At 41.2% G+C, this 27,285-nt stretch overlaps 1 protein-coding gene across 1 annotated transcript in view; it reads left to right on the top strand.

Annotated features, from left to right (window-relative positions):
• LOC146520600 (uncharacterized) overlaps positions 1-27,285 on the top strand; it is a 68,195-nt gene that overhangs the window by 12,270 nt on the left and 28,640 nt on the right. Inside the window, exon 3 of the mRNA XM_085157622.1 lies at positions 6,554-6,700. Coding sequence (XP_085013748.1) covers positions 6,554-6,700 — 147 coding nt within the window. The remainder of the gene's footprint in view (positions 1-6,553; positions 6,701-27,285) is intronic.

Raw genomic sequence — 27,285 nt, 5'->3', positions numbered from 1 at the left:
GGTGGTGGTTTCCATTTTTTAGAAGGGGGATTGGGGTGCGCTCCAACTATAGGACCCCACTACTCAGCCTGCCAAGAAGGAGGCAACGAATTGGACTCCAAAAATAACTGCTCATTGTTCTGTAACCAATTCTGTAAAACTAAAATTAAAAAATAAAAATAATTATTGTGGACATGATTTCTAGGCAGAATGAAGTGGTGGAAGACTTCCACTCTGGTGGCCTCAGAATCTCATCTCGCCTTTTTGCAGATCATGTGATTCTGTTGGCTTCATCAAGGGGTAGCCTCCAGCTCACACTAAGGTTTGCAGCCAGGTGTGAAGTGGTGGGAGTGAGAATTAACATCTCTAAACCTGAGGCCATGGACTTCAACAGGAAAAGGGTGGAGTGCTCATTCTGGGTCTGGGATGAGTTGCTAACCCAAGCAGAGGAGTATAATTATCTCTGTGTATTGTTCAGGAGTGAGGGGGAGAGGGGATATTGCTAGACAGACTGGGATAGATCTTTTCACCAGTCTGTAGGATAGAATGATAAAGAAAGGTCTGAGAGTAAAATTGAAGCTGTTTCTCCGAAAGGTGGCTGGTCTCTCCCTTAGATATAGGATAAAGAGTTCAGTCATTAGGGAAGGGCTGAGAGTAGAGCGAAGAGCTCCACATTGAAAGGAGCCAGTTGAGGTGATTCAGGTCTCTGACAAGGATGCTGGGAGGAGGCCCCCAGGGTACACGAGGACAAGCGATTGAAGACTGAAGAGATTCGATCTTTTGGCTGGCCTGGGAAACATCTGTGTTCTCGGATAAGCTGGAGGAGATCTGCAACACATCAGATTATATTTACGGTGATGATGCTGATTAGATTCACTTGTATACTACCTTTCATACTAGCTTTATAGTCTCTAGGGGCTGGAGATCAGCCATATAGCTCGTGACACATTCTGTCTTGTGTTTGGGGTCATTGTCCTGTTGAAAAATAAATTACACTAACCAGATAGGATGGCATGTCGCTGCAGGACTCTGTGGTAGCCATGCTGATTCAGTGTGCCTTTAGTTTTGAATAAATCCACAACAGTGTCACCAGCAAACTATCCCCACACCAACACACCTCCTCCTCCATGCTTCACGGTGAGAACCATGCATGTAGAGACCATGTGTTCGCACAAAGACACAGTGGGTAGAACCAAGATCTCAAATTTGGACTAAAGACCAAAGCATAGATTTTCACTGGTCTCATGTCCATTCTTTGTGTTTTTTGGTCCAAACAAATCTCTTCTGCTTGTTGCTTTTCCTTAGTCATGGTTTCTTAGCAGCGATTTAACCATAAATGCTTGATTCATGTAGAGATGTGCTGCTGAAAAGTCTGTGTGACATTTGTCTGGGCTCTAATCGGAGGTGCTGTTAACTTGTGATTTCTGAGGCTGATGACTCAGATTAATTTGTCTTCAGCAGCAGAGACGACTCTTGGTGTTTCTCACGTGAGCCAGTTCCGTCGTAGGGCTTCATGGTTTTTGCGCCAGCACTTGGGGACACATTCAAAGCTTGAGCAATTTTCCAGACTGACTGACTTTCAGTTCTTAAAGTAACGATGGGCTGTCATTTCTCTTTACTTAGCTGATTGGTTCTTGCATAATATGAATTCTGACAGTTGTCAAATAAGGCTTTCAGCTGTGTACCAACCTGACATCTGCACAACAAAACTGATGGCCCCAATCCCATTGAGGAGGCAAGAAATTCCACAAATGAACCCCGACAAGGCACACCTGTGAAACCATTTCAAGAGACTACATCATGAAGCTCATTGAGAGAAGGCCAAGGGTTTGCAGCACTGTCAACAAAGCAAATGGTGGCTAATCTGAGGACTCACTCAGTCATCAATTTTTCCTGTGCTAAGATAAGATAAGATAAGATACACCTTTATTAGTCCCACACCTGGGAAATTTGTTGTGTGATAGTAGAAAATGGACAGGGCAAAATTACGGCAGCAAAAATTAAGATAAACAATGGAACAGAATAACAGAAAAGAATAACCTACTATATAAAATAGAATAAAATACTATGTTGTCAGAAAAATTACACTTAGTGGTATTGCACGTGGGTGTGTGGATGTGTGTGTGGGTGTGTCTGTCTGCACGTGTTAGGTCAACTGCAAAGTCTTTGTTGTGAAGTCTGACAGCTGATGGAAGAAAAGACCTGCAGAATCTCTCCATCCCACATCGTGGGTGCCACAGCCTGCCACTGAAGCAGCTGCTCAGTGCTGTCAGAGTCTCCTGCATTGGGTGGGAGATGTTGTTCAATTCCATAACTGATGACAGAATTCCATAATTCCATATATCTTGCTTCATATATTTATATATTTGATGTCTTCAGTATGTATCTACAATGTAGGAAGTAGTAAAAGAAAGTACTAAAGTAGTAAAAATAAAGAAAAAACATTAAATGAGAACTGGTATTCTATCTATCTATCTATCTATCTATCTATCTATCTATATATCTATATATCTATATATATCTATATCTATCTATCTATCTATCTATCTATCTATCTATCTATATATATATATATATATATATATATATATATATATATGCTGAGGCTGCATCCTCTGCATATATTTCTAGCAGCTCCTGCCTTGTGGATTGCCAGATGATTACACCAAATAATGTGGTTGAATGACATCAGACAAAGCCTTTCTTATTTCAGCTTGTGCAGATAAAGAAAGTTTCTAATTTTCTCTAATTTCATGTTTGCTCAGTAATTAGAGTTGCTGATTACCCAGCGTGGGCCAAAAACTTAGTTACACTTAAATGCACTTAAATGCCTCTGCTGTAGAAAAACTTCCCTTTCCTTTTTCAGCTAAAGAAAAGTCATAAACCACAAAGGCGAGAGCTGCTGTGAACAACCAGTAAACCCTTATGGAATCAGACCTGCAAAACATTTTGGAAATTTGCAAGCTGTGGCCTGGGCATTTCCTCAGGAAACTGTGGCAGGGAGCCTGAGGGTGGGCCATTTTTGCTGTTTTGTGGTTTTACACAATGCATGCATCTACAACGTGTATTTCTGTAAGTGAGGAAATAGATGCAAAATACAAATCTAGACCACACTGGGGTTTGCTTTTTTTTATTTTGTTTTTTTTTAACAAAAAAGTGTCTGTTTTGTATTTTTAAATACACACCTTTTAACTTCTCTTGTCAAGCTTCACCTCTGAGGAACTGCAGAACAGGAATTTAGGACTTTCACACATCCCTCAGACCCAGTCTTATACAATCTGTTACACCATTCAATCTATTTTAGGTGGTGAAATGAGCTTCCCATTTTTATTTGTCTTCCTTCACCAACAGGCACAGCAGCTTCATAAATGGGACGTGCCCTCTGAGAAACAGGGGAAGAGCACCATAACTTCTTTAATCGCCACACACACAAACACATAGAGGCCTACACACACACACACACACACGCAAAACTGCACACACACAAAACTGCACAGACTTTTTTAGTACCAGACAGGCTCCACCGATTGCCAATGAGTCACAAACGGGTGCCACAGTGAGCACAGACAATAGCACAGTTACAATTACTGGACTGAAATGTGTAATGGCAGGCGCACCTGCAAAAAGCAAAGAGCCATGTGAACCAGGCCACTGCCAGAAAACAAAGAGGGGATTTGTTCTTTTTTTCACTCTTCTATCTTTTCTTTGTTCCAGTTAAAAACAAAACAAGAGCGTTTCTGCGTAGGGTGAAACATTGACACTGTGCAGCAGCTGTGGCGCAGACCCGCTCTGACCTACACATAAACCTTCACGTTTAGATTTCAACTCTCACCACAATTCTGTCATCCTGCATCGTCCCTGTTATGTAGGACACATGCAGCATTAACTAACTAATGCTTCCACTTTCGCACACTGAATCAGAGAGTGAAGAAAAAAAAAAGAAGAGGTAGAGAAACACTAGTGAGCGCTATCAAGGATTCAGGGACACAGGTTAGACGAGTTCGAGGTGGATGACTCAGGGCTATCAACAGATTAAGCGTTCATTTTAAAGTCATCATCGCAGCAATTTACTAAATCCGTACAAACCTGATGCTTCCTTCACATTTCTTGAGTTTAAAGTTAATCTACATCTAAAAATAACAAACCATTTGCAGTAAATTTTTCTCTCCTGCTCATTAAAAAAAGCACTGTTATAACAGGCTATACTGCTTGATGGAGCTTAGGGGAAGCCCTTTCGTAAGTTTTTTGGAGGCCAGTGGCTGAGTAACAATCATCGAACCTGACAGGCCTCTCCGGAGTGTTTCTGGGTGGGGCAGATGTATGGTTGTTGCACAGCACGAAGCATCACACTTAGTCCAACACTCAGATTCACAGTTGTGTTTAATAAAAAAAAAAAGTGTGAACGCTCTTTTGCATGCAGCCATTTCTATATTAATGCAACACTTAACACCAGGCCTGTTTCTAGGTCATGAGGTTTGTGATCTGACTTTTATTTACCAGAATTAAGTATATGGGCTTCTTAAGCAGAAAATTCGAAAAGAACTGTTAAGATAAAGTTTGTCTTACTTATGTGAGCCAAAACAATAGAATGGGAACACATAAGCATGAGACGATCTTACAAAGTTAAAAAGCTTTCACTTTATTTCACTGTTAGATGTGCCAGCATGGCCAGTATGTAGGACGTATGTATGTTCTCAAATGGCAAATGTAGTTTGTAGATCAGCAGCAGTGTTATCAGTTGAAAGTTTCCTGTTGTTTTCTCCCTTTTGATGTATCTCCTCTGTGCCATTTATGTTTGAGCTTCATTGTCCTGCAGTTAATGTGCTGCGTGTTCTTTTGCTGAGATGTGTTGACCTAAATAGATTGTTGTGAAGTCGTTCTTAGGTATCCGAGCAGTAGCAAAGTCATGTCTTACCGGCTGATTGCCACGAAAGAAAACTGGTATTTTAAAAATGAAAATTATTTGTTGTTTTGTTGTTGTTGTTGTTTATGTGTGTGTGTTTTGTGAAACTCAATTTAAAACACATTTTTTTAAAAACAGACTGATACTAAAAGAAGCTACAACCTTTGAAAATTCACCATCCACAGCATTCAGTAAAGCGCATGTTATAAAATAAAATAAAACTAGACCTCAGTTAGGTCTTTAGCTAACAATGTCTTTGTAAACAGAAGATTTTCACTTTCCCTTAAAGTGAAAGGACAAGAACAAGGACTAGCAGATGTTTTTCACGAATGCATCACCATGTTAAATGTCTAAAAAAAACAACTAGCATAGAGCTGCTAACATTGCTATAAGCCCAGACAGCATCAAGGATAAACTTGTCCTGTTTCTAGGTAAATAATACACGACTTCTTTAAGTGTGTGTGTCTGTTTTTAAGAGAAACATAATCTGGATTCTCCAAAAAAAATTTATTTTATGATAAACTACTTAACCTTGTAAGTGATGTTTTGATTTTTTAGCTAGTTAGCTTGAGATGCTAAAGCTTTTTTTACTTTTATCAATTTCTCACACTTTTTCTCGTGTTTGTTTTGTTTTAGAGGAGTTACAAAAACAAAACATGTTCTTATATCTTACAAATTACACCTCACAAGAAACTTGTCATTTGAACTGGTTATTGTCTGACTAGTTAAAAGATATTAAGCTAATGCAACTTTTGCGATTAACGTGAACTTGAAATGGTAGCATCTCTTCTGAAGTAACCAGCTGAAGTGTGTTAATGTTCTTCTGACTGGCAGCTTTGACGAAACTAAAAGCTAGCCGTGGTGGTTTTCTGGGCTGTGTCACAGATGTCGTTCTCATCACTTCACACCAGCGTTCGGAGCCTTGCTTATAACTCGAAGATGCTTCTTTAGACCCGAAGTACAACTCTTTACTGCTAAGATGACAGAGAGGGTTATTCCTAAAACTCTCAGTGATCATCATAACAGAGGTTTAGCAAACAGTCAGCAAATGTCATCACTGCACCTAACTGTAGATTTTTATTTAGTTGTCAATATTCTATATGAACAAATCCCCGACAATAGCACGCTGACTAACAAAGCAGCAAAGTTAGTCATATGACAGCCCAAATATCTCCCATAAAGCTCAGTGGTTACAAGAAGACACAACCTGAGAGAACTGTACCCTCCTCCACGTTTTCTCAGGCTGCCATCAAAGCTATTTAAAGGTTCCCACACACAGTGCAGTCCTGGCTTTCTTTGGCCTCTTCAAACACAGCTCGCCTTTCTATTCTTATTCTGCTGTTAGGTTGTAACTCTTCATTCGTCTCACAGGGTGAAGTTAAAGTTAAAAAACAAAACAAAGGGTACCTCGTGACCTTTTTTACTTGCATTTCCCAACAGAAAAATTAGTTTTAGTTGATATTTGAATCATTTCTGACTTCTCAGAGTTCAGTGTCTGACTCAAATTTGGGTATAACAACATGAATGCAGTTCAGAGAATTCATGAATTTTTAGTCTTAAAACTGTTTAAAAACTGTTTGTTCTTGTTTTGTTTAACATATATATGTCTGTAGAAATTCCAAAACTTGTAAACATCTTTTCCTCCTGTCACATTGTCTGTCCTGTGCACAGCTGGAGCCTCCGTGTCTGTTTTCATTGTGTCGGAGAATTCCAGTGTTGAGGCTACGAGTGCGCTTTTCCTGGCTCTTCACGCCTTCTTCCCGAAGAATCGGAGAGGGTACCAAGCGTCATTCTGCCACCAGTGCACTCCACTCTAAGGTGGGTGTGCCTGTTTTATTTTCCCATGACATCACTGTTTTGTTTTTTGCTGTTGATGTGCTGTTTTGGAACACTGTGCATGTCTGGACAACAAGTTACCTCCCTGAAGGAAATATGGCCGTGCTCCAGGACTATATATTACTTGGAAATGGCAAATCTGCATGCATGTTTGTTTGTAAAAAAGTCCTTATGCATGCATGAAACTCTGATGTCGGGAGTTGTTATCTTAACTTAGAGCAACTTCCTTTTTAATGCAAATCCTAATTTTGTATCTATGGTTTGCAGTGCTCTATTTTTGCATATAAAACCTCACTTTTATTTTACCACTCAAAAAAGTTCCCCATGATCACTTAGGTTGTGTTTCTTTCTCTTTTGATGTCTTTCGTTTCAGTGGGCATTAAAAACATTTTCACCAAAAGACCAAACCTGTCCCTTCCGGTGCTATCCACCGGTCTGTGTCGAGAACAGCAGCAGACAGTAAAGGGTGGTTTACCACATAAGGGTTCACACTTTGCAGTAAATTGCTGTAAATCAGCAGACCTTAGAATTACCCACTCAGTACAACTTAAATCAAATATAATGATTCAGAGGACACATATTTAACCTTCCAGAGCCATGCACACACCACCCCCACCTCTCCTTTAACTCTTTTGCTATTTTTCCAACTAATTATGACTAAAACGCTGTTTTCCTTGGGATTTTAGAAAGAGTCCAATGGGATTTTTAGAAGTCCCCATGAAAGACGAGAAGTGAAATGAAAAGGAAGCAACACAACTTGCCATGCATTTTGACAGGAAGTCATTATTTACTAGTTTTGGTCTGCGTGTGTGGGGGGTAGGAATGACGTGGGTGTCGCTTAACCCACTTGATTTTACTGCTGATACATTTGATCTTAAAAAAAAATCCCCTTGTAATGGACGCTGCTTCCACGGTAGAGGAGCTCTTTCTCTTTCTCTCTTCTCCCTCATGCAAAGACGACTGGCTGCTGGCCTGATGGACATGATGGAGAGCAAACACCGGCCAAATCCCCTTACACAATGTTGAAATTCCCTCAGTGTTTGTGGTATTAACCAGAATCACTTGAAAAGCAATTAAGACTGCATTGTTTCACAGAGTGATACCACTGGCATGCCTTGTGTGTCTAGACACAGAGATAGAGCTATCTAAATTACTGCCTGATTTCTTGTGAAGAAGAGAGTGGGATTCCTGAGCCCTATTGTTTTGGAGGACAGTCCAAGGCCTTGATGTGGGCTCTGGGAGCAGATAAAATACCTAGAGACGGATGTCTGTGTGCTCATTTATTGAAAGCAGTTGAGGAAACATATGGGCTCTCTGACCAGCGATGAGCCCCCATGGTTTCCTCTGATTGCACAGGAAACGGGGCCGGTACATACTGTAAGAGCTGCTTATTCAAAATTCACGAGTGCTATTCGGCACTGTGACTGACAGACTGAGTCTGGGTGCGCGTGCAGAAGCCACAGAGGCAGGGAGTGTAAACAGTTTGGAAGTCTGAGGCCTGAGGTCAACCAGGATCAAGGCGAGTCCTCAAAAAGCCCGTAAACAGTCAGAGTAGGTTTGTTTTCAGTTTGTGTCCAAACAACAAATGACGCGGCAGCTGGGAAACTGAATTTGATTCATCATCCGCGTGACGCAGTGAGACGAGCTTGAGCTTAAGAGCGAGGGGACGTTACTGGACAGACCTAAGAATAGGGGCCTGATAAAAGCGCATCATCCAAGAAAACAACCCGAAAAACACCCACAGCTTGTTTGTTTATTTAGTAAAATAGCAGCTTAATCTTTCTCACGGAGGAAGCGCTCATTCTTATCATCACCCTATCAGCTGATCGTTAAGCATCTATGGAGAGGAAAGGGATCTCCTTTGCACTTTCACACCTTAAATTAAATCAGAAGGCTTTTGAAGACTCGTGGCCAAACCAGGAGTGAGAAAAAACGAGCCTGGCTGCCCTTGTACCCATTACCCCACGCCTCCCACACACATAGCCCCTTATCACAGTTTGTCATCGAACACTCATATCCTCACATTGTCCCAGAGGAAAGCTGACCTCCCAGCCGTAGATATAAACTCGATCCAGCCCTCGTGTTCCCCCTCATCCTCCTCCTCCCTCTAATGAAGAACAGCCACAGGGTGACAGGGCACGAACGCTGCACTCAAGTCAAAAAGCTGTTTTCGGCCTCTAAAAAGTGGGTTTTCCAAAGATCTAAAAAAAAAGAGCTAGCCTTCCCCAGCCCAAGCTGATGTTTTCCTCAGACTTGGGATGCAGCTGTGGCCTTGCGTGACGTCCACGGGGAGGGGATCGACGGGAAGGTTGTGAGGTCAGCAGAGGGCGTTCGCATAGGCACGGGCCCAAGTCTGGAGAAAACACTCCTCTTGTCACTGCGGAGATGGAGCGAGAGACTCACCTCTTTCTTTTCTTTCACTATCTGTGTGGTTTCACTCGATGTGTTTGGCTTCACTGCTTTTGTTCTTTGGCTGAAGTTTACTGTGAGCTCTCGGTAATCCATCACTGCTTTTATCGACAGATGCGGTCGTTCACTGATTAAAGCAGCGCTGCAGGCGGCTCATAATGAGCTCACTTTCAGTTCAGTGATATCCGAGGGCAGTGATATCAGACTTTGTTAGTTCACGCCATACTTCTTTTTTCTTTTTTTTTAATTTGTGATCGCGGCATTCGAGGTGAAAGCAGATGCTTGTATTCCTCCTAGTTGAGTCTTAAAAGGAGCGTGTATGCATTTGTGTGTTTAAATACACCACACACACACTTGCTGATTTACGACTAACTTTACTTGTTAAGACAGTTAGTCCTCTTCGCTCTAGCTTTACACAAGCACAGCTAAACACACCATGCCCTGCAAACCCTGCTGAGTCCTGTGGTTAGCATTGTGGTAAGTGTGGGGCCAGCTGGCAAGGCTATCACGTGGGCATCTTTTGCTGGAATCATATTTGGGTCATTTCTTGGTAACAGCTGATAGCTGATACCCTTCATGTTTATTTTCATTTTACTTATTAGCGCCACAAATTGCTATTGTAGATATTGATGTGGTACAATGGTTTCAAATGCAGGAAGTAGTATACAAGCATTAAATGTGAGTATGTGTTGGGACTGAATTAAACTTTCTCAAAATTTAACTGAAGGTCTCATAGAAAAGAAAGAAAGACACAGAACAGACACAAAAAAGGACGATTTGTTTGTGATTAACAAAACATTACAAATATGTATACTAGGGGTGCAACGATACTCTTATCGATATTGAACCATTCGATACAGTGCTTTCGGTATATGTATCGAACAATACAAAATTTTTAATTTATTTTATCAACTTTTCTTCTGACGATGCTGTCTGTGTTGAGCGCTCAGTGGATCTGCGCTCAACGCAGCTCCACTGAGCGCAGGGCAAGCTAGCGGGACAGAAGCTAAGCTCGTTGCAACATGGCAAATTGAACCTCCCCCACCCTCATTCAGATCTGGCCTTTGGAACTATTTTGGTTTTCATGTGAAGTATGACCCTGAAGGTAAGCGCGTCATGGACAAAAGTAAAACAGTATGTCGGATGTGCCAGCAATGCTCAATTACATTGGTGGGAACTAGTGTGTTAGCGCAGTTTGCTCGTTAACGTGTTGGCTGTCCAGCCCCACGCACGGGGCAATCCGCGGTAGCTCGTTAACGGAGATTTGCCGTGTTGTGGCGTTAACGTCATTTCAGATTTACGCTGACAGCACTAGTGGGAACACAACGAATACGACTGCACATTTACTCTGACAGCATCCTAGTGCAAAGACAAGTGGAAGCAGACAAAAACAACAAGCACGCATGCTACAAACTTTACCCGAGTCATTTAGACAGCTGTTAGCACATGATTCTCCTTATGGGGACCTGATATGAGTTAATATGCTGCTGAGAATATAGCCCAGAAGAAGCGTATAGTATAGCTTTTATTTTGGAAAGAGCCATTTCTGTGTAATAAACTCTCTTTTCCAAAGATGAGTGATTCCTCAATCAGATAGATGTATTATTTTATCCCTTTGTTGTTTCAGCAACATAAAATTTAAAAACTGTACGTTTGAGTTAAAATGTATATTTATAATTTTAAGAAATGACAAATTAAAAAAGCATGAACATTTTTTTGTATCGAAAAAATATCGAACCGTGAAACCAAAGTATCGAACCGAACCGTGAATTTTGTGTATCGTTGCACCCCTAATGTATACATAGTATAGGGAGAGGGAATGTAGCCCTGGTTATTATAGACTATCCTTTAAAATGAAATTTTGAATGAAATGTTTTTGAAATGTTTAAAGTTATTTAATACAGTTTTATATAAAACTGGATATTGTTCAGATAATTTAATCAAATATCAGAGTTAGGTTGATTTGGTCAAGTATTTATATCCATAACCTATTTTTCAGCTGACCAGTATTTTTAGGTACTGCATGCCAGCACTTTACTCCTTTTAGGTCACTGCTTGGCAGCCAGTTTTCACTCATTTATATCAACAGTTTCACTGCTTTCCTGCTCACATGCACAAAGGTCATATCTTTTAGGCTGTCATGTGACAGTTAAATGCAAAGATTGTGATTAATGCCTCTCTAAAAAGGAAACTTAAATTTCTTACGGAAACGCTGTGATAATAGAAAAATATTTGTTTAAATGATAGCATCCTTCGGAGTCTTTTTTATTTTTTTTTTGGTAGGTACATTTTGCATGTCTATCACATGCAGGCATTCACGTTATTTTGCAAAGAGCGCAGTGACAAGAATACATTTACTGTGCATGTGAGAGTTTGTGTGTTTGTTTGTGTTCAAAACGTGTCTGTGCAGGACGGGCAGACTGTGGGTTCGCAGCTTTCTTGTGAACCACTCGTCCGACAGTGTGAGTTACCGTTTGTCACAGGAAATGAAAGGCAAATAAATAAATAAATAAACAAAAAAATCATAGTGTGAATTTTTAAAAAATGTCCTAACTACACAATTCTTTTTTCACAGCCTTTCTAAGGCCTGTTTGACTGCGAGGATTCGGTTTTAGGGTTAAAATCATAATTACGTCTTGTTGTGGTTAGTGGAAGGGTTTTAAGACTTAGCTGTAAGCTGGTTGGTAGAGTTTAGAGGTAACAGACTTTGGGAAAACACTGGAACCACAGCAGAGCTTTAGCCAAAATGTGAGAACCGCTTTCTGAGAAGACCTTAAATTTAGTAAACCAGGTACAGGTACGAGCTCGCAGGGTTGAGGTTCTCTTAATTTACTGTAAACCTGTACTTTTCATTTCTTCTGGGGAGACTCAGCAGACCTGGTGATTCCTGATAAGATAAGTCAGCTAGCTGCAAACAAGTCATGTTTCTCTTCTAGCAGGGCGTCTGCATCTTCACTATCACTCCTCTTGTCTTGTATCATAGTTTCCCACGGATCGTGGGACTTAACAGGACTCTGTGCTTGCTAAATATGGGGATTACGTTCTAAAGTAAACCGTGGTTGATTAATGCTCAGTGGAAGGCCGAGAGATTACCAAGGCTGCTATCTACGAGGAAAACAATGAGATAAAGACACAAAGAACAAGAAACAGAGCAATGGTGTGATTGGTGTCAAAAAGATATGTGCGCACTTACTTTTTGCCTGTAGTTATTTTTTTCTCAAGTGACGTAAGACCTGGCCTCGCTCTGTATTTGGATTCCCATCATCATAGTTGTGATATTAACAGACCCGATGTTTCCTCTTTATAAGAAAATGCATTTTGGGGAATAGCTGATGCCTGTGAGATGTTAATACAGCAGACTGTGGGAACCTGTGTGTGCCTGAATCATAGCATTATGATATTAGACATCAACAGCTGAGTAATAAGTGACAGCTAAGACGTGGCAGACGTGGCCTTGTAGAAAAATGTCCTTGTGTGAACTACTCACACCCCAGTAAGATTCCTAAAACTGAATTAAAAACAGCTGTACTGTATTCAGAGTTGTCTTGCAGAAACCGTGGGGGCATGAGCAGCACGAGGTGGGGTATGACCCAGATTTGTGCTTCAGCTTCAATCACATGTCAACTTTCAGCCACAATTCTCAGATTCAGAAATACAGACAGTGTGCCACTTTGCTTTGCGGTTTGCTTCTGAAGGTGGCAAGGCTGTCGCCCAGTCTTGTTTTTACTCTTAAGTATCTCCGTTTAACTTTTTTTTTTTCCATTTCATACTTTCTCTTTGTGCGCGTTCGCACCTGCTGTTGTGTGAATGCTCTGTGGTTTTCAGAACAAGACGAAGAAGAGACGCTAGAATGCAGGATGCAGGAAATTTCCATGAGCTGATTAAATATTCTCACATCATTGTCGTGTGCCTTCCTCTTCCCTTCCATGAGGCTGTTTAGTGTATATTCCAGACAGTCAATTGGGAGTTTTTTGGAGACTATTTTGTTCTGTACTTCTGCAGTAGATAGAGTGGGAGGGAGGTGGGTGTGTGTGTGGGGGGGGGGGGGGGGGGGGGGGGGGGAGTGGCATGATTGTTTGTGCTGGAAATTTGAATAAATTTTGGACAAAACCAGAGAGAGAGCAGAGAAGAAGTTAATTCATGTCCAGAAGTGAGCATGCCAAATCTTATCCCTAAGCAAATAATTCAACAGCATAAATTTAGGCCTCAACAAAGGCCTCAGTCAAAATCTATATGACTGTAAGCATATAGCATATACAATAAGCTATCAAAACATTGCAAATGTATGATCATTAACACAGTGTTTCTATCTGCTAACAATTCAATTATAACAGCAGTTTCTAACAGTTCACTTGTTTGTTAGGAGACATTTGTTTCCAGATAAACGTTTTATAGTTACACTTTTTCTTTAAGTCATCTTGTGGGTTTGAGCTTTTTTTTTCTTTTTTTTTTTTTTACATCTTTACTGTTGATATTGTGTCTCCTGCTTGGTTTAAAGCCAAAATTCAATCCAAAGGTTTTCTTTAAAAAGATATAAAAAGCATAAAAACTCAAAACTGCGGTGGCCCTAAGAGGTCAAAAACACTGCAACTTAAGAAAAAGAAATTAGAAAGAGACATAGAAATAGAAGCAAAAGATACTGAACCCCCCCCCCCCCCCCCCCCCCCCCCCCCCCCCCCCCCGCAAAAACACAATAAAACTGAATAAAACATAACACAAATAGAAAAAACAAACAAACCATAAAACTGAGACACACTTAAAAGAAGCAGCAAATTATATATATGATACACTTCAGTTGAGGTTTGTTTGTTTATTTCCATTTTGTGTTATTAATTTTATTCAACTTTCATTTTGCAGTGTTTTTCTATTTTCTGTCGTTTGACCTTTCGGGGCCACCGTGCAAAACAAAACAGAGTCACGGGGAACTACAGAACTGACTGATCATTTTCTGTAGGCTTACTGAGAAGCTGAGAAAGTTGGCCCTTTCTCAATATTCACAGTCACAGTCATTGCATGCCCACTGATTAGCACTACTTTAATGTTAAACAAAAGACAAAGAAAACAACAGTGTACAGTTTATCTGGCTATATCTGGTAAATAAGACCTTTGCAGACATCATTTCATATATGACTCATATGTGAATGAGCGCCGCGGCCACTCTCGCTTCTCTCTCGTCTTCATCAGCTTGGTTCTTAATTTGAAACAATATTAAAGTATTTATCTATTAGGTATTTTTGACATTTCCAGGAAGAGAGCTCACTGTGCCTGAGCCTGTGTGCAAGAGGCAGCTGTTGCAACACTGTGCAGCACAGACACGCATACACACACAGACACACACACATAGACCACTCTTTCTCACCAACATGCTATCTTTGCCAGTAAGTTTATTTTGCTGCACTTTTGAGAACCTTATGAGAACAAGTCCACATATCAACCTAACTTTACATAAATAAGGTCATCTCCGCTGGAAGAAAAGAATGGCAGACACAATCTGTCAGCTTCATCTGCAAATCATTAACCTCTTTTTCTTTTCTTTTATTAAACATCAGTGGTTCCAGCATTGGGTCCCACAGTACTGTTGTGCCAGTGCTAAGCTGGCACTTAATCAACCCTTTTATAATAGAAATACAGAGAAATATATGACACCTCTTTTTGTGGAAAAGAGGGAACAGAGACGCTGTTCTTGTGAGCCAACCATCTACCGCAGCTCTGTCGAGCACTGTCACTGGGATATCTGAATACAAACAAATGACATTTATGTATAACTGACCTATGTTTGGTTGACAAAATGCCATCATCGAAAAGAAAACAACTGTCTGTCTCAAAAGGGCTTTAGTGGTTATGCCACCACGCCTGAAGGTGAAAACCCCTGCATTTGGTATGGTAATCTGCCCCGTGAGCAGCGGCTGAATCAGTCACTCTGAGCTAAACAGAAACCCTGCGACCCTTATTGGACTTTTGATGTAAAGGTTGTCTCCCATGGGAAAAAATGCTTCACAGAGCAAGCTGCATGCTAAAAAGTACATGTTTTATCAGCTCTAGTGACAACATCACTACAGCTCATACATACATGATTATCTCAAGGGGAGATTGTTGTATAAAGCTCGGCTTTACTGTAGTTACTGTAGTTACTGTAGTTGCTGTGTACCAAAAGGCTCTGAAAGAGTCCAGATTCTTAGGAGTCTGAATGGTTGGCCAGGGAGCATCACAGTGCCAATAACTGAAAGCAGGACTTATGGCTGATTTAGACTTCTGCGGTGAGTCTTTGTAGAGTGTACTACATAATCTAAATGCTGGGACTTTTTTCCCTCCTTGGTCTCCACTCTTTGTTGTGGTCAGACTTTTTTTCTTTGTTTTTCAGAGCACGACATATTTGTCCCTCAAGTTTTTCCACTTTCTTTGCACATTCCCTCACGTCCATTCCCATAGTTTCGGCAATCTCCCTCCAGGAATTTGCTGACATTTGAGAGTCCTCATATTGAGGCGATGAGTGTTATTATCTCGCTGATAAATTCACAAACTGCAGCGACAAAGTAGCCAAGAATGTGTAGGAGGAATGAAGAGTACTGAACGGGCCAATCGCAACAGTTACCGGCCGCTTTGAAGCAACACGTAGTTATGCTTCCAAGGATGTGCATGTGAGGTCAGTTCTTCAGTTCGCAAGGGTTTGTGGTTACGAGGTAGGCAGGGCACAGATTTAACACAGAAGTATAAATTCCCTTGTGAGCTGCCTGCCAGTCGTTGTGCTGACATTGTGCACAACTCGACACTCCAGTATTGTTTTAACTCCCCTAAAGCCTCATGAACCCAAACTTCAAACTTCCAGCAGATGTTCAGTACTACATGTATTCCACCAGTGAATCTATTACTGTTTTTTTTTCCTCCCTCCTTGGTTCCCTGCCTTCATGGGGCAGCTCGACTAAAGAAGGCCGTGGGCTGTTTGTTTTACGCTGAAGCCTGTTTTTAAAAAGTTCCTGAATGCTGGCTGGGAAATGGAGAGGCAGGAAGAGAGCAGGAAAAAGAGCCAAGAAGAGAAGAAAAAGACTTTTAAAAAATACGACAAAAAGTAAGAAAGGATGCCAAAGAACACTTGCGAGAGATATTGCTCATGTCACCGGTTTTGGCCTCCCCTTGTCTCTGTAACGTATTTCTTGCGGTTCAGAAGGTGAAAGGGAATTGAACTCAAAGGCTCAAAAGTTTGCTTTGACCCTGCCCCAGTGTCACCAGTTTATCGCTTTTGATGATTTCCATGAGTCCGGATGGAAGACAGTGACGATATCCGTCTGTGTCAAAGTAAGGAGGAGACCGCGGGGGATTCAGGATGGAGGCCTGGGGATTGTGATGAGCTTTGCTTTATGAGAAATGTGGAGTTCTGCCAGGGGATGTGAGGGACTCAGAAGGGGGCCTGTGACCTCAACCGCTTCTCTGCTGTGACTTAAGAAGGGGGTTGTGTGAAACGGGTGCCTCCCTCACTCGTGGTTGTGCGTGGGAGGGAGGTCACGGACCCACCCTCCCTGTAGAGAGCGCGGGCTGATGAGGGGAAAATAACAGGGTGAAGTGGCCTGAGGGGAACGCTGTAGTGGCACCCTCTAATCACAGCCGCCTCACTCACATATGGATGAAGAAAATATACGTTGTGCAGGGTCAAACAAAGGAACGCACACACACAGAGCAGATTCTTTTATAGTTAAGACATATAAGTGAGTAGGGCACACACGTACACACACTGGGTGTTGTTAAAGCTATAAAAGTTCAACTAAGTACAATTCTTTTGACCTTTTGGCACAAGAAATTGCATCAGTGACCAATAAGAAGTTACCGATCTTTGAGAGAACAGAAAATTGGAGGCATAGATAGGAAAATTGCTCATAAATGATGAACTAAATTAAACAAATTCGGGAAAAGAACATAGAAAACTGTGGCTGATAACGTGGCTAACTAGCATGTTAGCTCACAGGATAACCTTGGTTTAAAAGGTGTATTTTTGCATTTCTTATTTTCTGACATACAAACGCTGTTGATATGTAGATGGTAAAATCAAACATGGCCAAAGTTTCAAATAATGATGTCACTTTATGAACAAATAATCCTTGTGAAACAAAAGCTCAGATTTCACTCAGTTTGGTCTGTGGGAGACGATATTCCTAATGAGCTCATTCCAAGCACATAGCTGTTGCTTTAAGCAAATCCCCCAGCTGGTGTTCAAACCTTCAGTTTTGGGAGTGGCAGCCAATCAAAAGAAAGGTGGTGAACATCAAAGTGCTTGCGTTACAAAAAGATGAAGCTTAGTATAAGATAAACAAAGATTACTTGGAAGTGTGAATCATGCATCTGCTTGAGATCAAGAATAAAAATATGTACAGGACCATGTGAAAGTCTGGAGCCACTCCTCCATGTTTATATTTAGTTTTTCTAAGGAGATTCTTGTCATTTTCTTAGAAGAAGATGTGAGCAGTAGTTCTCCAGGATTTCTGGAGAAAGTTTTTCTTTGCATATTGGCCAGTTTTCCTTGTACCTAACCATTTTCAGAGGAGTGGGTTTTTGTTTGTTTAACCACGTAACACTCACCTGTGAATCAATCAAACATCAAAATTAGGGGTGGGGGAAAAAATCGATACTGTGTAGTATCGTGATATTTTGTTTGCTAATAATGTATCGATACAGAGACAGCAGAAATCGATATTTTGTTACAAAAAAGGTTTTTGTGCTCTGACTTCAGAGCATGTTGATCCTTTTTCTGAGCAAGAATCCTGACATTCCTTCACTGTCCAAATGTGTTTAACTTTTTTTTGGCAGCAATAAACATGACAGTTTACTTCTTTTAATTTAAGACATGTTTTATTTTAATTAAGTTTAAAACTTTTTTATTTAATGTAAAATTATATTTTGTTTTAATTTACTTTCAAATTCTTCAGTTGCTGAATGGGCTGCATAGTTTTCATAAATTGCATAGTTCAGAATAGCTATAATTGTACCAGATGGTTGCATTCAGTTAAGTTGGACTAGACTGTAATACAAACCGTTCAGTTTGTCAACAATAAAACTGACTGAAATGAGAGAAAGACTGAGTGTGAGACTTTGATATTAGATAAAATGAATATTGATAAAGTTTACCTTTATGTACAGAATCTGAATATCGCAAAATATTTTTAAAAATTGCAATAATATCGTATCATGCGTTAAGTATTGTGATAATATCGTATCGTGGGATGTATGGTGATTCCCACCTCTAATCAAAATGCACCTCAGGAATGAATCAGTGTTGTGTCTACCCATAACAGAACACTTATCTTTAGACATTTTTGAGTAACTATCGTTTTGGCGATCGTGGCTCAAGAGTTGGGAGTTCGCCTTGTAATCGGAAGGTTGCCGGTTCGAGCCTCGGCTTGGACAGTCTCGGTCATTGCCAACTGTCCTTGGAAAGACACTTCACCCGTTGCCTACTGGTGGTGGCCAGAGGGCCCGGTGGCGCCAGTGTCCGGCAGCCTCGCCTCTGTCAGTGCGCCCCAGGGTGGCTGTGGCTAATATGTAGCTTGCCATCACCAGTGTGTGTGAATGGGTGGATGACTGGATGTGTAAAGCACTTTGGGGTCCTTAGGGACTAGTAAAGCGCTATACAAATACAGGCCATTTACCAAAACTAGACGGGTAGAGGACAAAAGTACTGTGTCTGTAAACGATCATAATGCGTGATCTATTCCTGTGGCACACAGGAAACCACACTGGCTGAATTTGCACCGTTTCAACTACACGTCATTGAACATAACCTTTAAATAGACCGGTGGGATTTGATTTACAGCACATCAGACTTCAGACAGATTTGCTTTATCGGAACTTCTTGTCTGTTTTACTTCCATTTCACATGACTCTTTTGAGAAAGTCAGGGGCTTAAATAGATGAAAAAAGAGACTTCACAAAGCTTAAATTGCACAAAAGAAAGAATTCAGTAGAGTATTTGTCGATCCCATGTAGCTGGTGCAGCGTGTCAGGGATTTTGGTATCGTGTGATGGAGACTTGGCTGCCAAGCACAGAAAGGCCAGAAGGGCTAAAAAGTCTTTTGTTACACATGTGCGCATGGTCCCATGTGTTTGAGAACAGATGAAAAACTGGTGGTTTTGTTTGAACGGCGTAGCTTGAATTAATACGTGATGTTCTCCGGTCACAGCTGAGAGCTGGTCTGTGGCTGCTTGCACGGCCCGAACAGCTTCACACATTGTGCTATTCATCATCTCCTTCAGGAAGATTTATTTCCACTCAGTTCCTGTCTGACGTCTTTATTGCCAACATTTGTTCCCGCTGTTAACATGTTCAATGACTTTGGTGTTTGTGTGTACGTGAGTGTGTTTTAAGTCCAGCATGATCAGATCAGAGGGACATCCAGGCTGTCGGCTGGATCTCACCTCTGGCTCACAGGGAACAGGGGGATGACCGCTTTACTGAATATCTTCATTGTGTGGTGTAGGCTGTATGGCTACGTTAGGCGATTAAAACAGCAAATGAGACACGTGCGAACACAATCACAGTTAAAGATTGATATTTATTCATACCACTGCCTTTAACAGTTGTGTTTTTAGTCCCTTTTTTTCTGATGCTCTTGTTGATTCCTTAATCTGTTTGGGGAAAAACTAAACGTTCGCAGGATTTGAGTCTCAGAGCTACATTTAGTTATGGTCACTATCACTGAGTCTGAACACAAATTTTTGCTTATGACTCAAGTGTGCGAAATTGCCACTGTCAGCCATTTGACGTCAACTGTTTTGCAATGTGGTTACACCAAAAACACATGCCAGCGTCGATAAAAGGAATGAATAAGCCTGGGGTATATGATTTTAATGGATTTCGCAATTAGAAATCAGTTGCCAGGTCCCAACCCTAATCACAATAAAAGATCTGAGTGTCAGGGATCTGTGTGAAAAATAAAGACAGTTTCTTTAAAGAAGTTGGACCAAAAGGTTTTGGTACCATTGTCATTAAAACCAAACAGAGAAGAAAAGCACAAAACCATGATGCCTGCAGTTATTTAGCCATAAATTAAAGTGATACAGAGAGTGAAACTACAGGAGGAGCTGGATTAACCCTCATGGACAAAGAAAATAATTGATCCTCTTAGATTAATAAAGAAAGTCCCAGCCTATCTCAGCTACCATAGGACGAGAGGCAAAATATACACTAGACAGGGACTCCAGTCTGTTACAAGGAAACAGATACCCATCCAAACTCACAGCCAATAACAATCACCAATTAATGGGGAAATAAAAGAATTTGAGTTGCTTTGGCACCGCCATCCTCTATGTATCACATTTATTTGATTTCAGAACCAAACGTTTCCTGAGCTTCGATCAGATTGTTGAGCTATATCATTTGCAGCGCAATCAATTCTGAAGATATGTCCAAATGAGCAGCTCTTTATCGAAATGACCGGGAAGCCCCACGAGCTGTCCTATGGGCAGCCCTGTGGAAGCACTGCTTTCGAGATCGCCCTTTGGTAAAGGTATTACCTCTAAGATCTACCGTTTACTGCAAGATCAGTTATCTGACCCTCTTTCCAAAGTTAAACGTTGCTGAGCCCAAGATCTGGTAGTGGACGTATCTCCAGCTGAATGGGAGTCATGTCTTCATAATATTAATATGTATAAGGAAATAGGCAGCAGATTTATTCAGTTAAAAATAATCCACAGGTGGCGTCGAACACCACAACAATTGCACAAATGGAACTTGGTTCCTATGGACAATTGCTGGAGATGTGATGGCCAGGCTGCCTCGATTCTGCATATTCTCTGTCCGGCACTTTGGGACTGGTGGGAAAATATCATGGAGGTCATTTTCAGTGTTCTGAAAAGAAGATATCGCATCTCACCAAAACTGTCCACGCTTGGTATAAACAGGACTTTCTGAGTGCGACTTCTCCCCCCATTATGAAAAATGGATCATCCTGGCCCTTACTATGACTAAACAGGTCTTGCTAAGACACTGGTGGGAAAGGGCCCCCCCCACCCCCACAAGTGACTTGTGGTCTATTAGACAAACTTTATCAGTATAACTGTATTTGGTAACTACATGTCTCTGGACTTGAATTAGGTTGAGGTGAATTGAACTGAATTGTGGAAGAAAGACGGAGTACCTAGACAGAAGCTACATAGACATTATAATAATCTTTTTGGAGCCAGGCTTTCTCTGAAGAGAAGACATTTTCTAGTACTAGTTTGGGTTTGCCTTGTAAATGTGGATTGACTCAAACCTTTCATCTTGCCAGCTAGCAACGCAGCAGCAGGAGTTGTTTGTCACACCCTAAAAAAGGGTGACTGATTTCATGACAGATTTGATGTGTCACAATCACATCCGAGTTTGCATTGGTCCTGAAGATAACACGGGAGAAGCTTACAGTCCTGTTATCTGTGGTTCACAAAATCTACTTTAAACCATTATTAGTAATATCGTTCTCACTTTGTCCTGGACGCCACCCCCGTCCTCCGAATTCCTCCTGACTCCAGTGTAAAATTATCAGATGAAGCCAATAGCAATAAAGATTTTCTCCTTAAAAACAGGAATCTGTTTGACCATTTCACAGCTTGAAAGGCAAAGTTAGAAAACATAAACATTCCTCTGTTTCATACTTGTTTTTCTTGGCTGGTCGGTTTGTTGGACCGACAACAATAAGCACAGACACCAGAGCCTTTGAGAAAAACACTCGCTGTAATCGGCATATCTGTCTTTTTTATAGCTCACCATTTTTTCCCACACACACACACACCAAACGAAATGCATTCCATCTTTAATGCCTACAGTCAATAAGCTGTCTTGGCTGCTCTTAAATTGTTTTCACAAGACAGCTGTTGTTTCTGAGGAAGCTGGTTAACAATATTTAGTACTTATGCCAACACACAGGACTTGTCAGAACGTGCTTGCCCTTTGTTACACTTTCTCTTTGGGATTCCAACGTCACAATGATAAAGAGCTACACCCACGGGCATCAGTCATAGCTGTTATTTAATTACTGATGAAGGAATTTTTCAAGCGTTTCTGGCCGAGTTTATAGGTCCCACAATTCTCATGGTAGCTGTTTGTGCAAATGCCTGTGTATATGTTTATAGGGTGTCTACGTGAGCAGTCACATGCTTGCATTTTGGTCTGTGTGGGGGGCTGAGTAGGCAGGTGACCTGGATTTCCCATTACTGGACACTTATCCCCAGGAAAGAGAAAGGGAAACTGCAGCGGGTCTGTCAGCAGAGATCCCCTCATTGATCATTGGCAGCGTGACACACTGCAAGCACACATCAAGTGATTTGTTGGCTAACACTGCTCGAGACACCTTGGTAAGAGTTAAAAGAGACAACTTTCATGGTGTCACTCCTGCACACAAACAGATAAACACATAACATTTCACTAGAATTTAATGGACTTGTGTATAACAAGGATAAGTGGGTCTTTAAGCTTTGGGATGGTGAAAAGCGGGAGTTGTACTGATACAGAGAAAAGACTTTGGGTCACAAAATCAAAACATCAGTTTCTGAATAATACAAGCACAACAATTGAATCAGCAACACAGGATTGTCTGTTCCAAAATGATCTTACTACTTACCCTACCATTAAAAGAATACCTTAATATCCATGTTACTGTTTATATTTTTGAACATTAATATTTACACAAATCCAGAGGTGGGTAAAGCCACCTTTAGCAGCAATAACTTTAAGTAATGGTTTTCTGTGTGACTCTCATGTGGTTGTTTGCTCTTTTTTAAAAGATTCCTTCAGTTCATTGAGGTTTGTGGACATTTTCTTTAATGCACACCTCTCTTATGGTTCCACTGCAACATATATAATGAGTTGAGGTCTGCGCTTTGACTGGCTCAGTAGACACCCTGATCATTTTTTTAGCCGTTGCCAAGCGTTAACTTTTGGACAGACTCTAGGTCGTTGGTCAGCTCATTGACTTTAAGGGGCTCAGGTCCTGTGATTGCAAAACAAACCCAAGTCATCATCCCTCTTGCTGCTTCTTGCTTGGCAGTTGGTATGAGGTGTTTATGCTAATACGCTGTGTTTGTGGTGCGTTATGGCCAAACTCTCCACTTTGGTCTCTTCTGTCCAATAGACATTGTTCCAGAAGTTCAGTTCGGTTCAATTCAATGTTATGTATATAGCACCAAATCACAACAACAATCACCTCAAGGTCCTTTAAAGAGCCTACAAGTAATACAGAGAAGACCCCTACAATCAGGCCGACTCCCTTTTAGCAAGCACTTGGTGACAGTGGAAAGAAAAACATTCCCTTTAACAGGAAGAAACCTCTTGCAGAATGCAATTAACCCATCTCAAAATCCCTGAAATGTCTCTGTCAATGCATTTCGGGCAGTTTGTCCAAAGTTTGTCCATTCTGGACTCCAGATTGGGTTAAATGCGTTAAAATTTTTAATTGCATGAATCTAACATGTTAACATTGACAGCCCTACTTAGAAGTAGAGAGGTTGTCTGTCTCCTGAGTCAAACTGAAGTGCTGTGGTTTATTCTGATTCAAACCTTTAGAATTCAAATTCTTTGCAAACCTGGGCTGCTTCCTCCTGGGAAACAAGCCATACATGAAACAAGCCATACTTGTTTAGTCTTTTTCCATTTGCATTGTCATGACATTTAATATGTAACTGACTGACAGATGACTGTAGAGTCTGAGATATCGCTCTTGGGTTCTTTATGGATGCAACACCCATGTACATGCTAATTAGCACTAACAGCTCTATAAAATACTAGAATTTCTCTCGTCACACATTTGTACAGTTGTTATGAAGAACTGATGTTATTCATAGAGACTAACCTCATTTTTTGTACCACAATGTAAAAATGTTTTTTAATATCCGTAATTTATCGTAGGAATCAACAGTTATTAATCAGTCTCAAGTGGGCTTTCAGGAAACTTTCTGCTCTTTTTAGATACTTTTTGACGGATAGCTAATATCTATGAGAATTCCTATAACACAGTATCCAGCATTACTTCAAAGACCAGCTTTCAGTTCTTGTCAATGTAAACAGGATTAACAGTTTGCCATAGCATACTCATAAAACACCTTAGCTACAATTAGCTGACTTAGCTAACTTGTGTAATATCAGCTAGGTGTGAAACATTTTAACAAAGCTTAGCATTCAGCTGATAAAAGTGACAGTCACACTCAGAAATCATTTGGTCTATTTTTGTCTGCAGCTGCCTGAAATGTAGGACTTGTTATGGTCAATCCAACCGTTGTCACACACTCCACACACTTGCACGTTTGCTTGTATGAAGCTTGTGAGGCCACTGTTATAAAATCAGAGCAAGGTGATTTTCCATTAGCCTTATCTGCCAAATGCTGGTAAACTCAACAAAAGACTTGTGTCTTACATCATCCGTGCAATGTGTAGTGTTGTACTGCGCATCTAGATCGGCATTATTCAACAGACAGCTGAATGAAAACTAGAGCCAAATGTTGTTTGTCATCCCATGTCTCCTACACGTTTCCAAAGCAAATGGTCCCATTCCAACAAAAATAACATGCTCAACACATTAGGTTTGAAAAACCTGTGGGCAAAACTTGGAACAGAGGCCCTGTATCTCAATCCATCCACACCTGTGTTTTAGTGGCAGCGCTGTTGCTATCCAAGGATGTCAGAAAGGTCACGGGCTTGAAAAGAGAGCCCAGCTGGGTTTGCTGATGTGACTCCGATGGAAGAATGTGTCTGTCAGCGTTGAACTTGTCCAGTGGGACTCACCCCTGAAATGTGTTTAGTGTCACGGCTGAAGGTTTTAGGTTTTGGCTTTGGTGCCTGTCTAAAACCACTCCTGCAACGTGCATATCAGTCTCTGGACATGTAGCTGGAGAAGTTATGAAAATGTGATGGCTGATTTCAGAAATGGTTGATATAAAAAAAGTATGCCGTTGTTTTAATCGTTAATGTTCTGTAGGAGTTCATGACAAGAACGCACAAGTGTTCACGGTTTCTCTGTCAGAGGGGTGTTGATGGATTACGAGGAGAGGAGTCTATGTTTGAGGCCCTCAGAGTAGCAGCCTGACATCTAAATACACATCTGAGCCACCAGGGGTCATGACCCCAGGGTGTCAAGGGGACCAGTTGCTGTGCAGGACCTCTTCAGGCACAATGGAGCAAGTGGGGGTGAGTGCATGTTCTTAAACCACTTGCTTCAGATGTCAGAGAATAATTTACACTCATGCTTTCATGTCACACCAAGAGCTCTGACATATGCTACATTTCCTTATTTAGAAAAGTGTTACTGTTGCACATATGTTATTTTAAAGGATAGAAAACCCCAAAATTAGTATGAAGTATATGGGGTTTTAGAGCTCTGATTGGAGAACACTTTTTAAGTTCCCCTTTTCCTTTTCTGTTCACCGCAGCTGTTTGGAAAATCTTTGCCCTGTGAGTAAATGGAGAAAACTGGCTGTGCCGAGTTTCAGTGTAAGCAAACCATCTCACGCTTGTTTTTCAAGGATTACCAAAACCAGGTGGTCTGCTCCCACCAACCTCTGAGATTTCTCACATCCCGTCTTCAGAAAACCTCATGAAAGAAAGTGTGCGGCTGCAGCTTGGCCGAGCGTGTTTATACGCTGGATTCTGAAGTATCATTGCCCAGGCTCTCTGCCATCTGCCCGCTTACATCACGCATCCCTCCAGCCGAGATGTTGTCTTTTTGTTTTATTTCTCAGGAGATTTTTATCCAAGCAAATTCTCTTCATACCACATTCATGTTTTTTTTTTCCAGTGAAATACATCCGTATCCCTTTCAGACAAGTACAAACAAGTTGCCAAAGCAGTGCCAGTCCAAATGATGACAGTTAAAGATTAGCATCACATCTGAGGCCAGCCTCAGATGGGAAGGGAAAGAGTTCAAGCAGAGCAGTAATGTGTTGTATATTTTTTGCATTGCTGCTGTAGGTCTTAAACTGCGCCAGAGTATCTCTCTCCATCATCCACTTGAGACTGTGAAGGCAGCCAAGCAGACAGGCGGGACAAACCCAGCAAAAGCTCTCCTGTGACTTCTCATTACAGTCTAATAGCTTGCTAGCTGCTCCAGCCAGCATCCTGACCTCTGACTATCACTCAACATGGTACCTGCTGAGCCTTAAAGCACTACATCTACATTCTTTCCATCCTTGGGCCTCTCCGCACAGCGGCTCAGGGGCGAACACTACACTTCAGACAAACCGCTACTGTCAGACTCAATAAAAAATAATGTAGGAAATGTCAACCCTGTCTTCCACAAGCATTTGGCTGGGCACAGCAGTTTTCTGAGTCAAAGAATACCAGGAGAACACTTAGTTCACTTAGTTTAGCAGAGCGCTGATGCATTCTGACACTCTGACCGAGGTGCAGCGTGTTGCTCCGTCTTACATGGCACACGCTTCAGTCAACAGCATGCTGAAAGAATTCCCACACCACTTGTGGCCCTAAATGTAAACAGAGAAATAAATGTAGAATTGAATGAAGGCCTTTTGGCAACCCAGTTTCAGACGCCTGGAACTTGATGTAAAACATTTCTGGTGTAACAGCGCCCTCTATTGGAAATTTCAAGAAACTCCATCAATCTCTTTCTGGAAAGGGTATTCAGTCAATCTGTAATCACACAGTAATCACTGTGAATGTTAATTGGAGTTATATGTGTCCATTCATTTAGTCACTTTTTTAACTGCTTGTCCATTTTAGGGTCTCGGAGCCTGGAGGTTATCCCAGCTGTCACAGAAACAGGATAGGTGAGACAGACAACTGTACACTCTCCCAAACTCACCTGTGGCTAATTTACACTCACCAGTTAAAATAACAAGCATGTCTTCTTAACTCTGAGAGGAAGCTGGAGTACATGCAACATGCAAACTCCACACAGAAAGGCGCTGTTTTTCCAAAATTGTCAAAAAAACTGATGTATATAGAGATCTGTGTGCATAGCTTCCAAACTGTAAAGTTACAGGAGCTGGATGCCATAAAAGCTCAGAAAATAAAAGGCGGTTTTATTGTTACTCAAGCCAGTAAATTGTTTTAATGAGGTGTTGCGCTCGCTACAAATCAGTTTGCTAATGGCAGCGGGTGCTTTTGGCTTTTCATTGTAGTGAGAGACTCTGTTTTAACTGTATCAATCTGACAACACTTTATAATAAACTAAAAGCTGTAACTCCTCTGT

This window comes from Neolamprologus multifasciatus, chromosome 4, assembly GCF_963576455.1.
Source record: "Neolamprologus multifasciatus chromosome 4, fNeoMul1.2, whole genome shotgun sequence".
NCBI classification, from domain to species: domain Eukaryota; kingdom Metazoa; phylum Chordata; class Actinopteri; order Cichliformes; family Cichlidae; genus Neolamprologus; species Neolamprologus multifasciatus.
The sequence above is the reverse complement of the archived record's forward strand: the minus strand, read 5'-3'. Positions and strand labels throughout refer to the sequence as shown.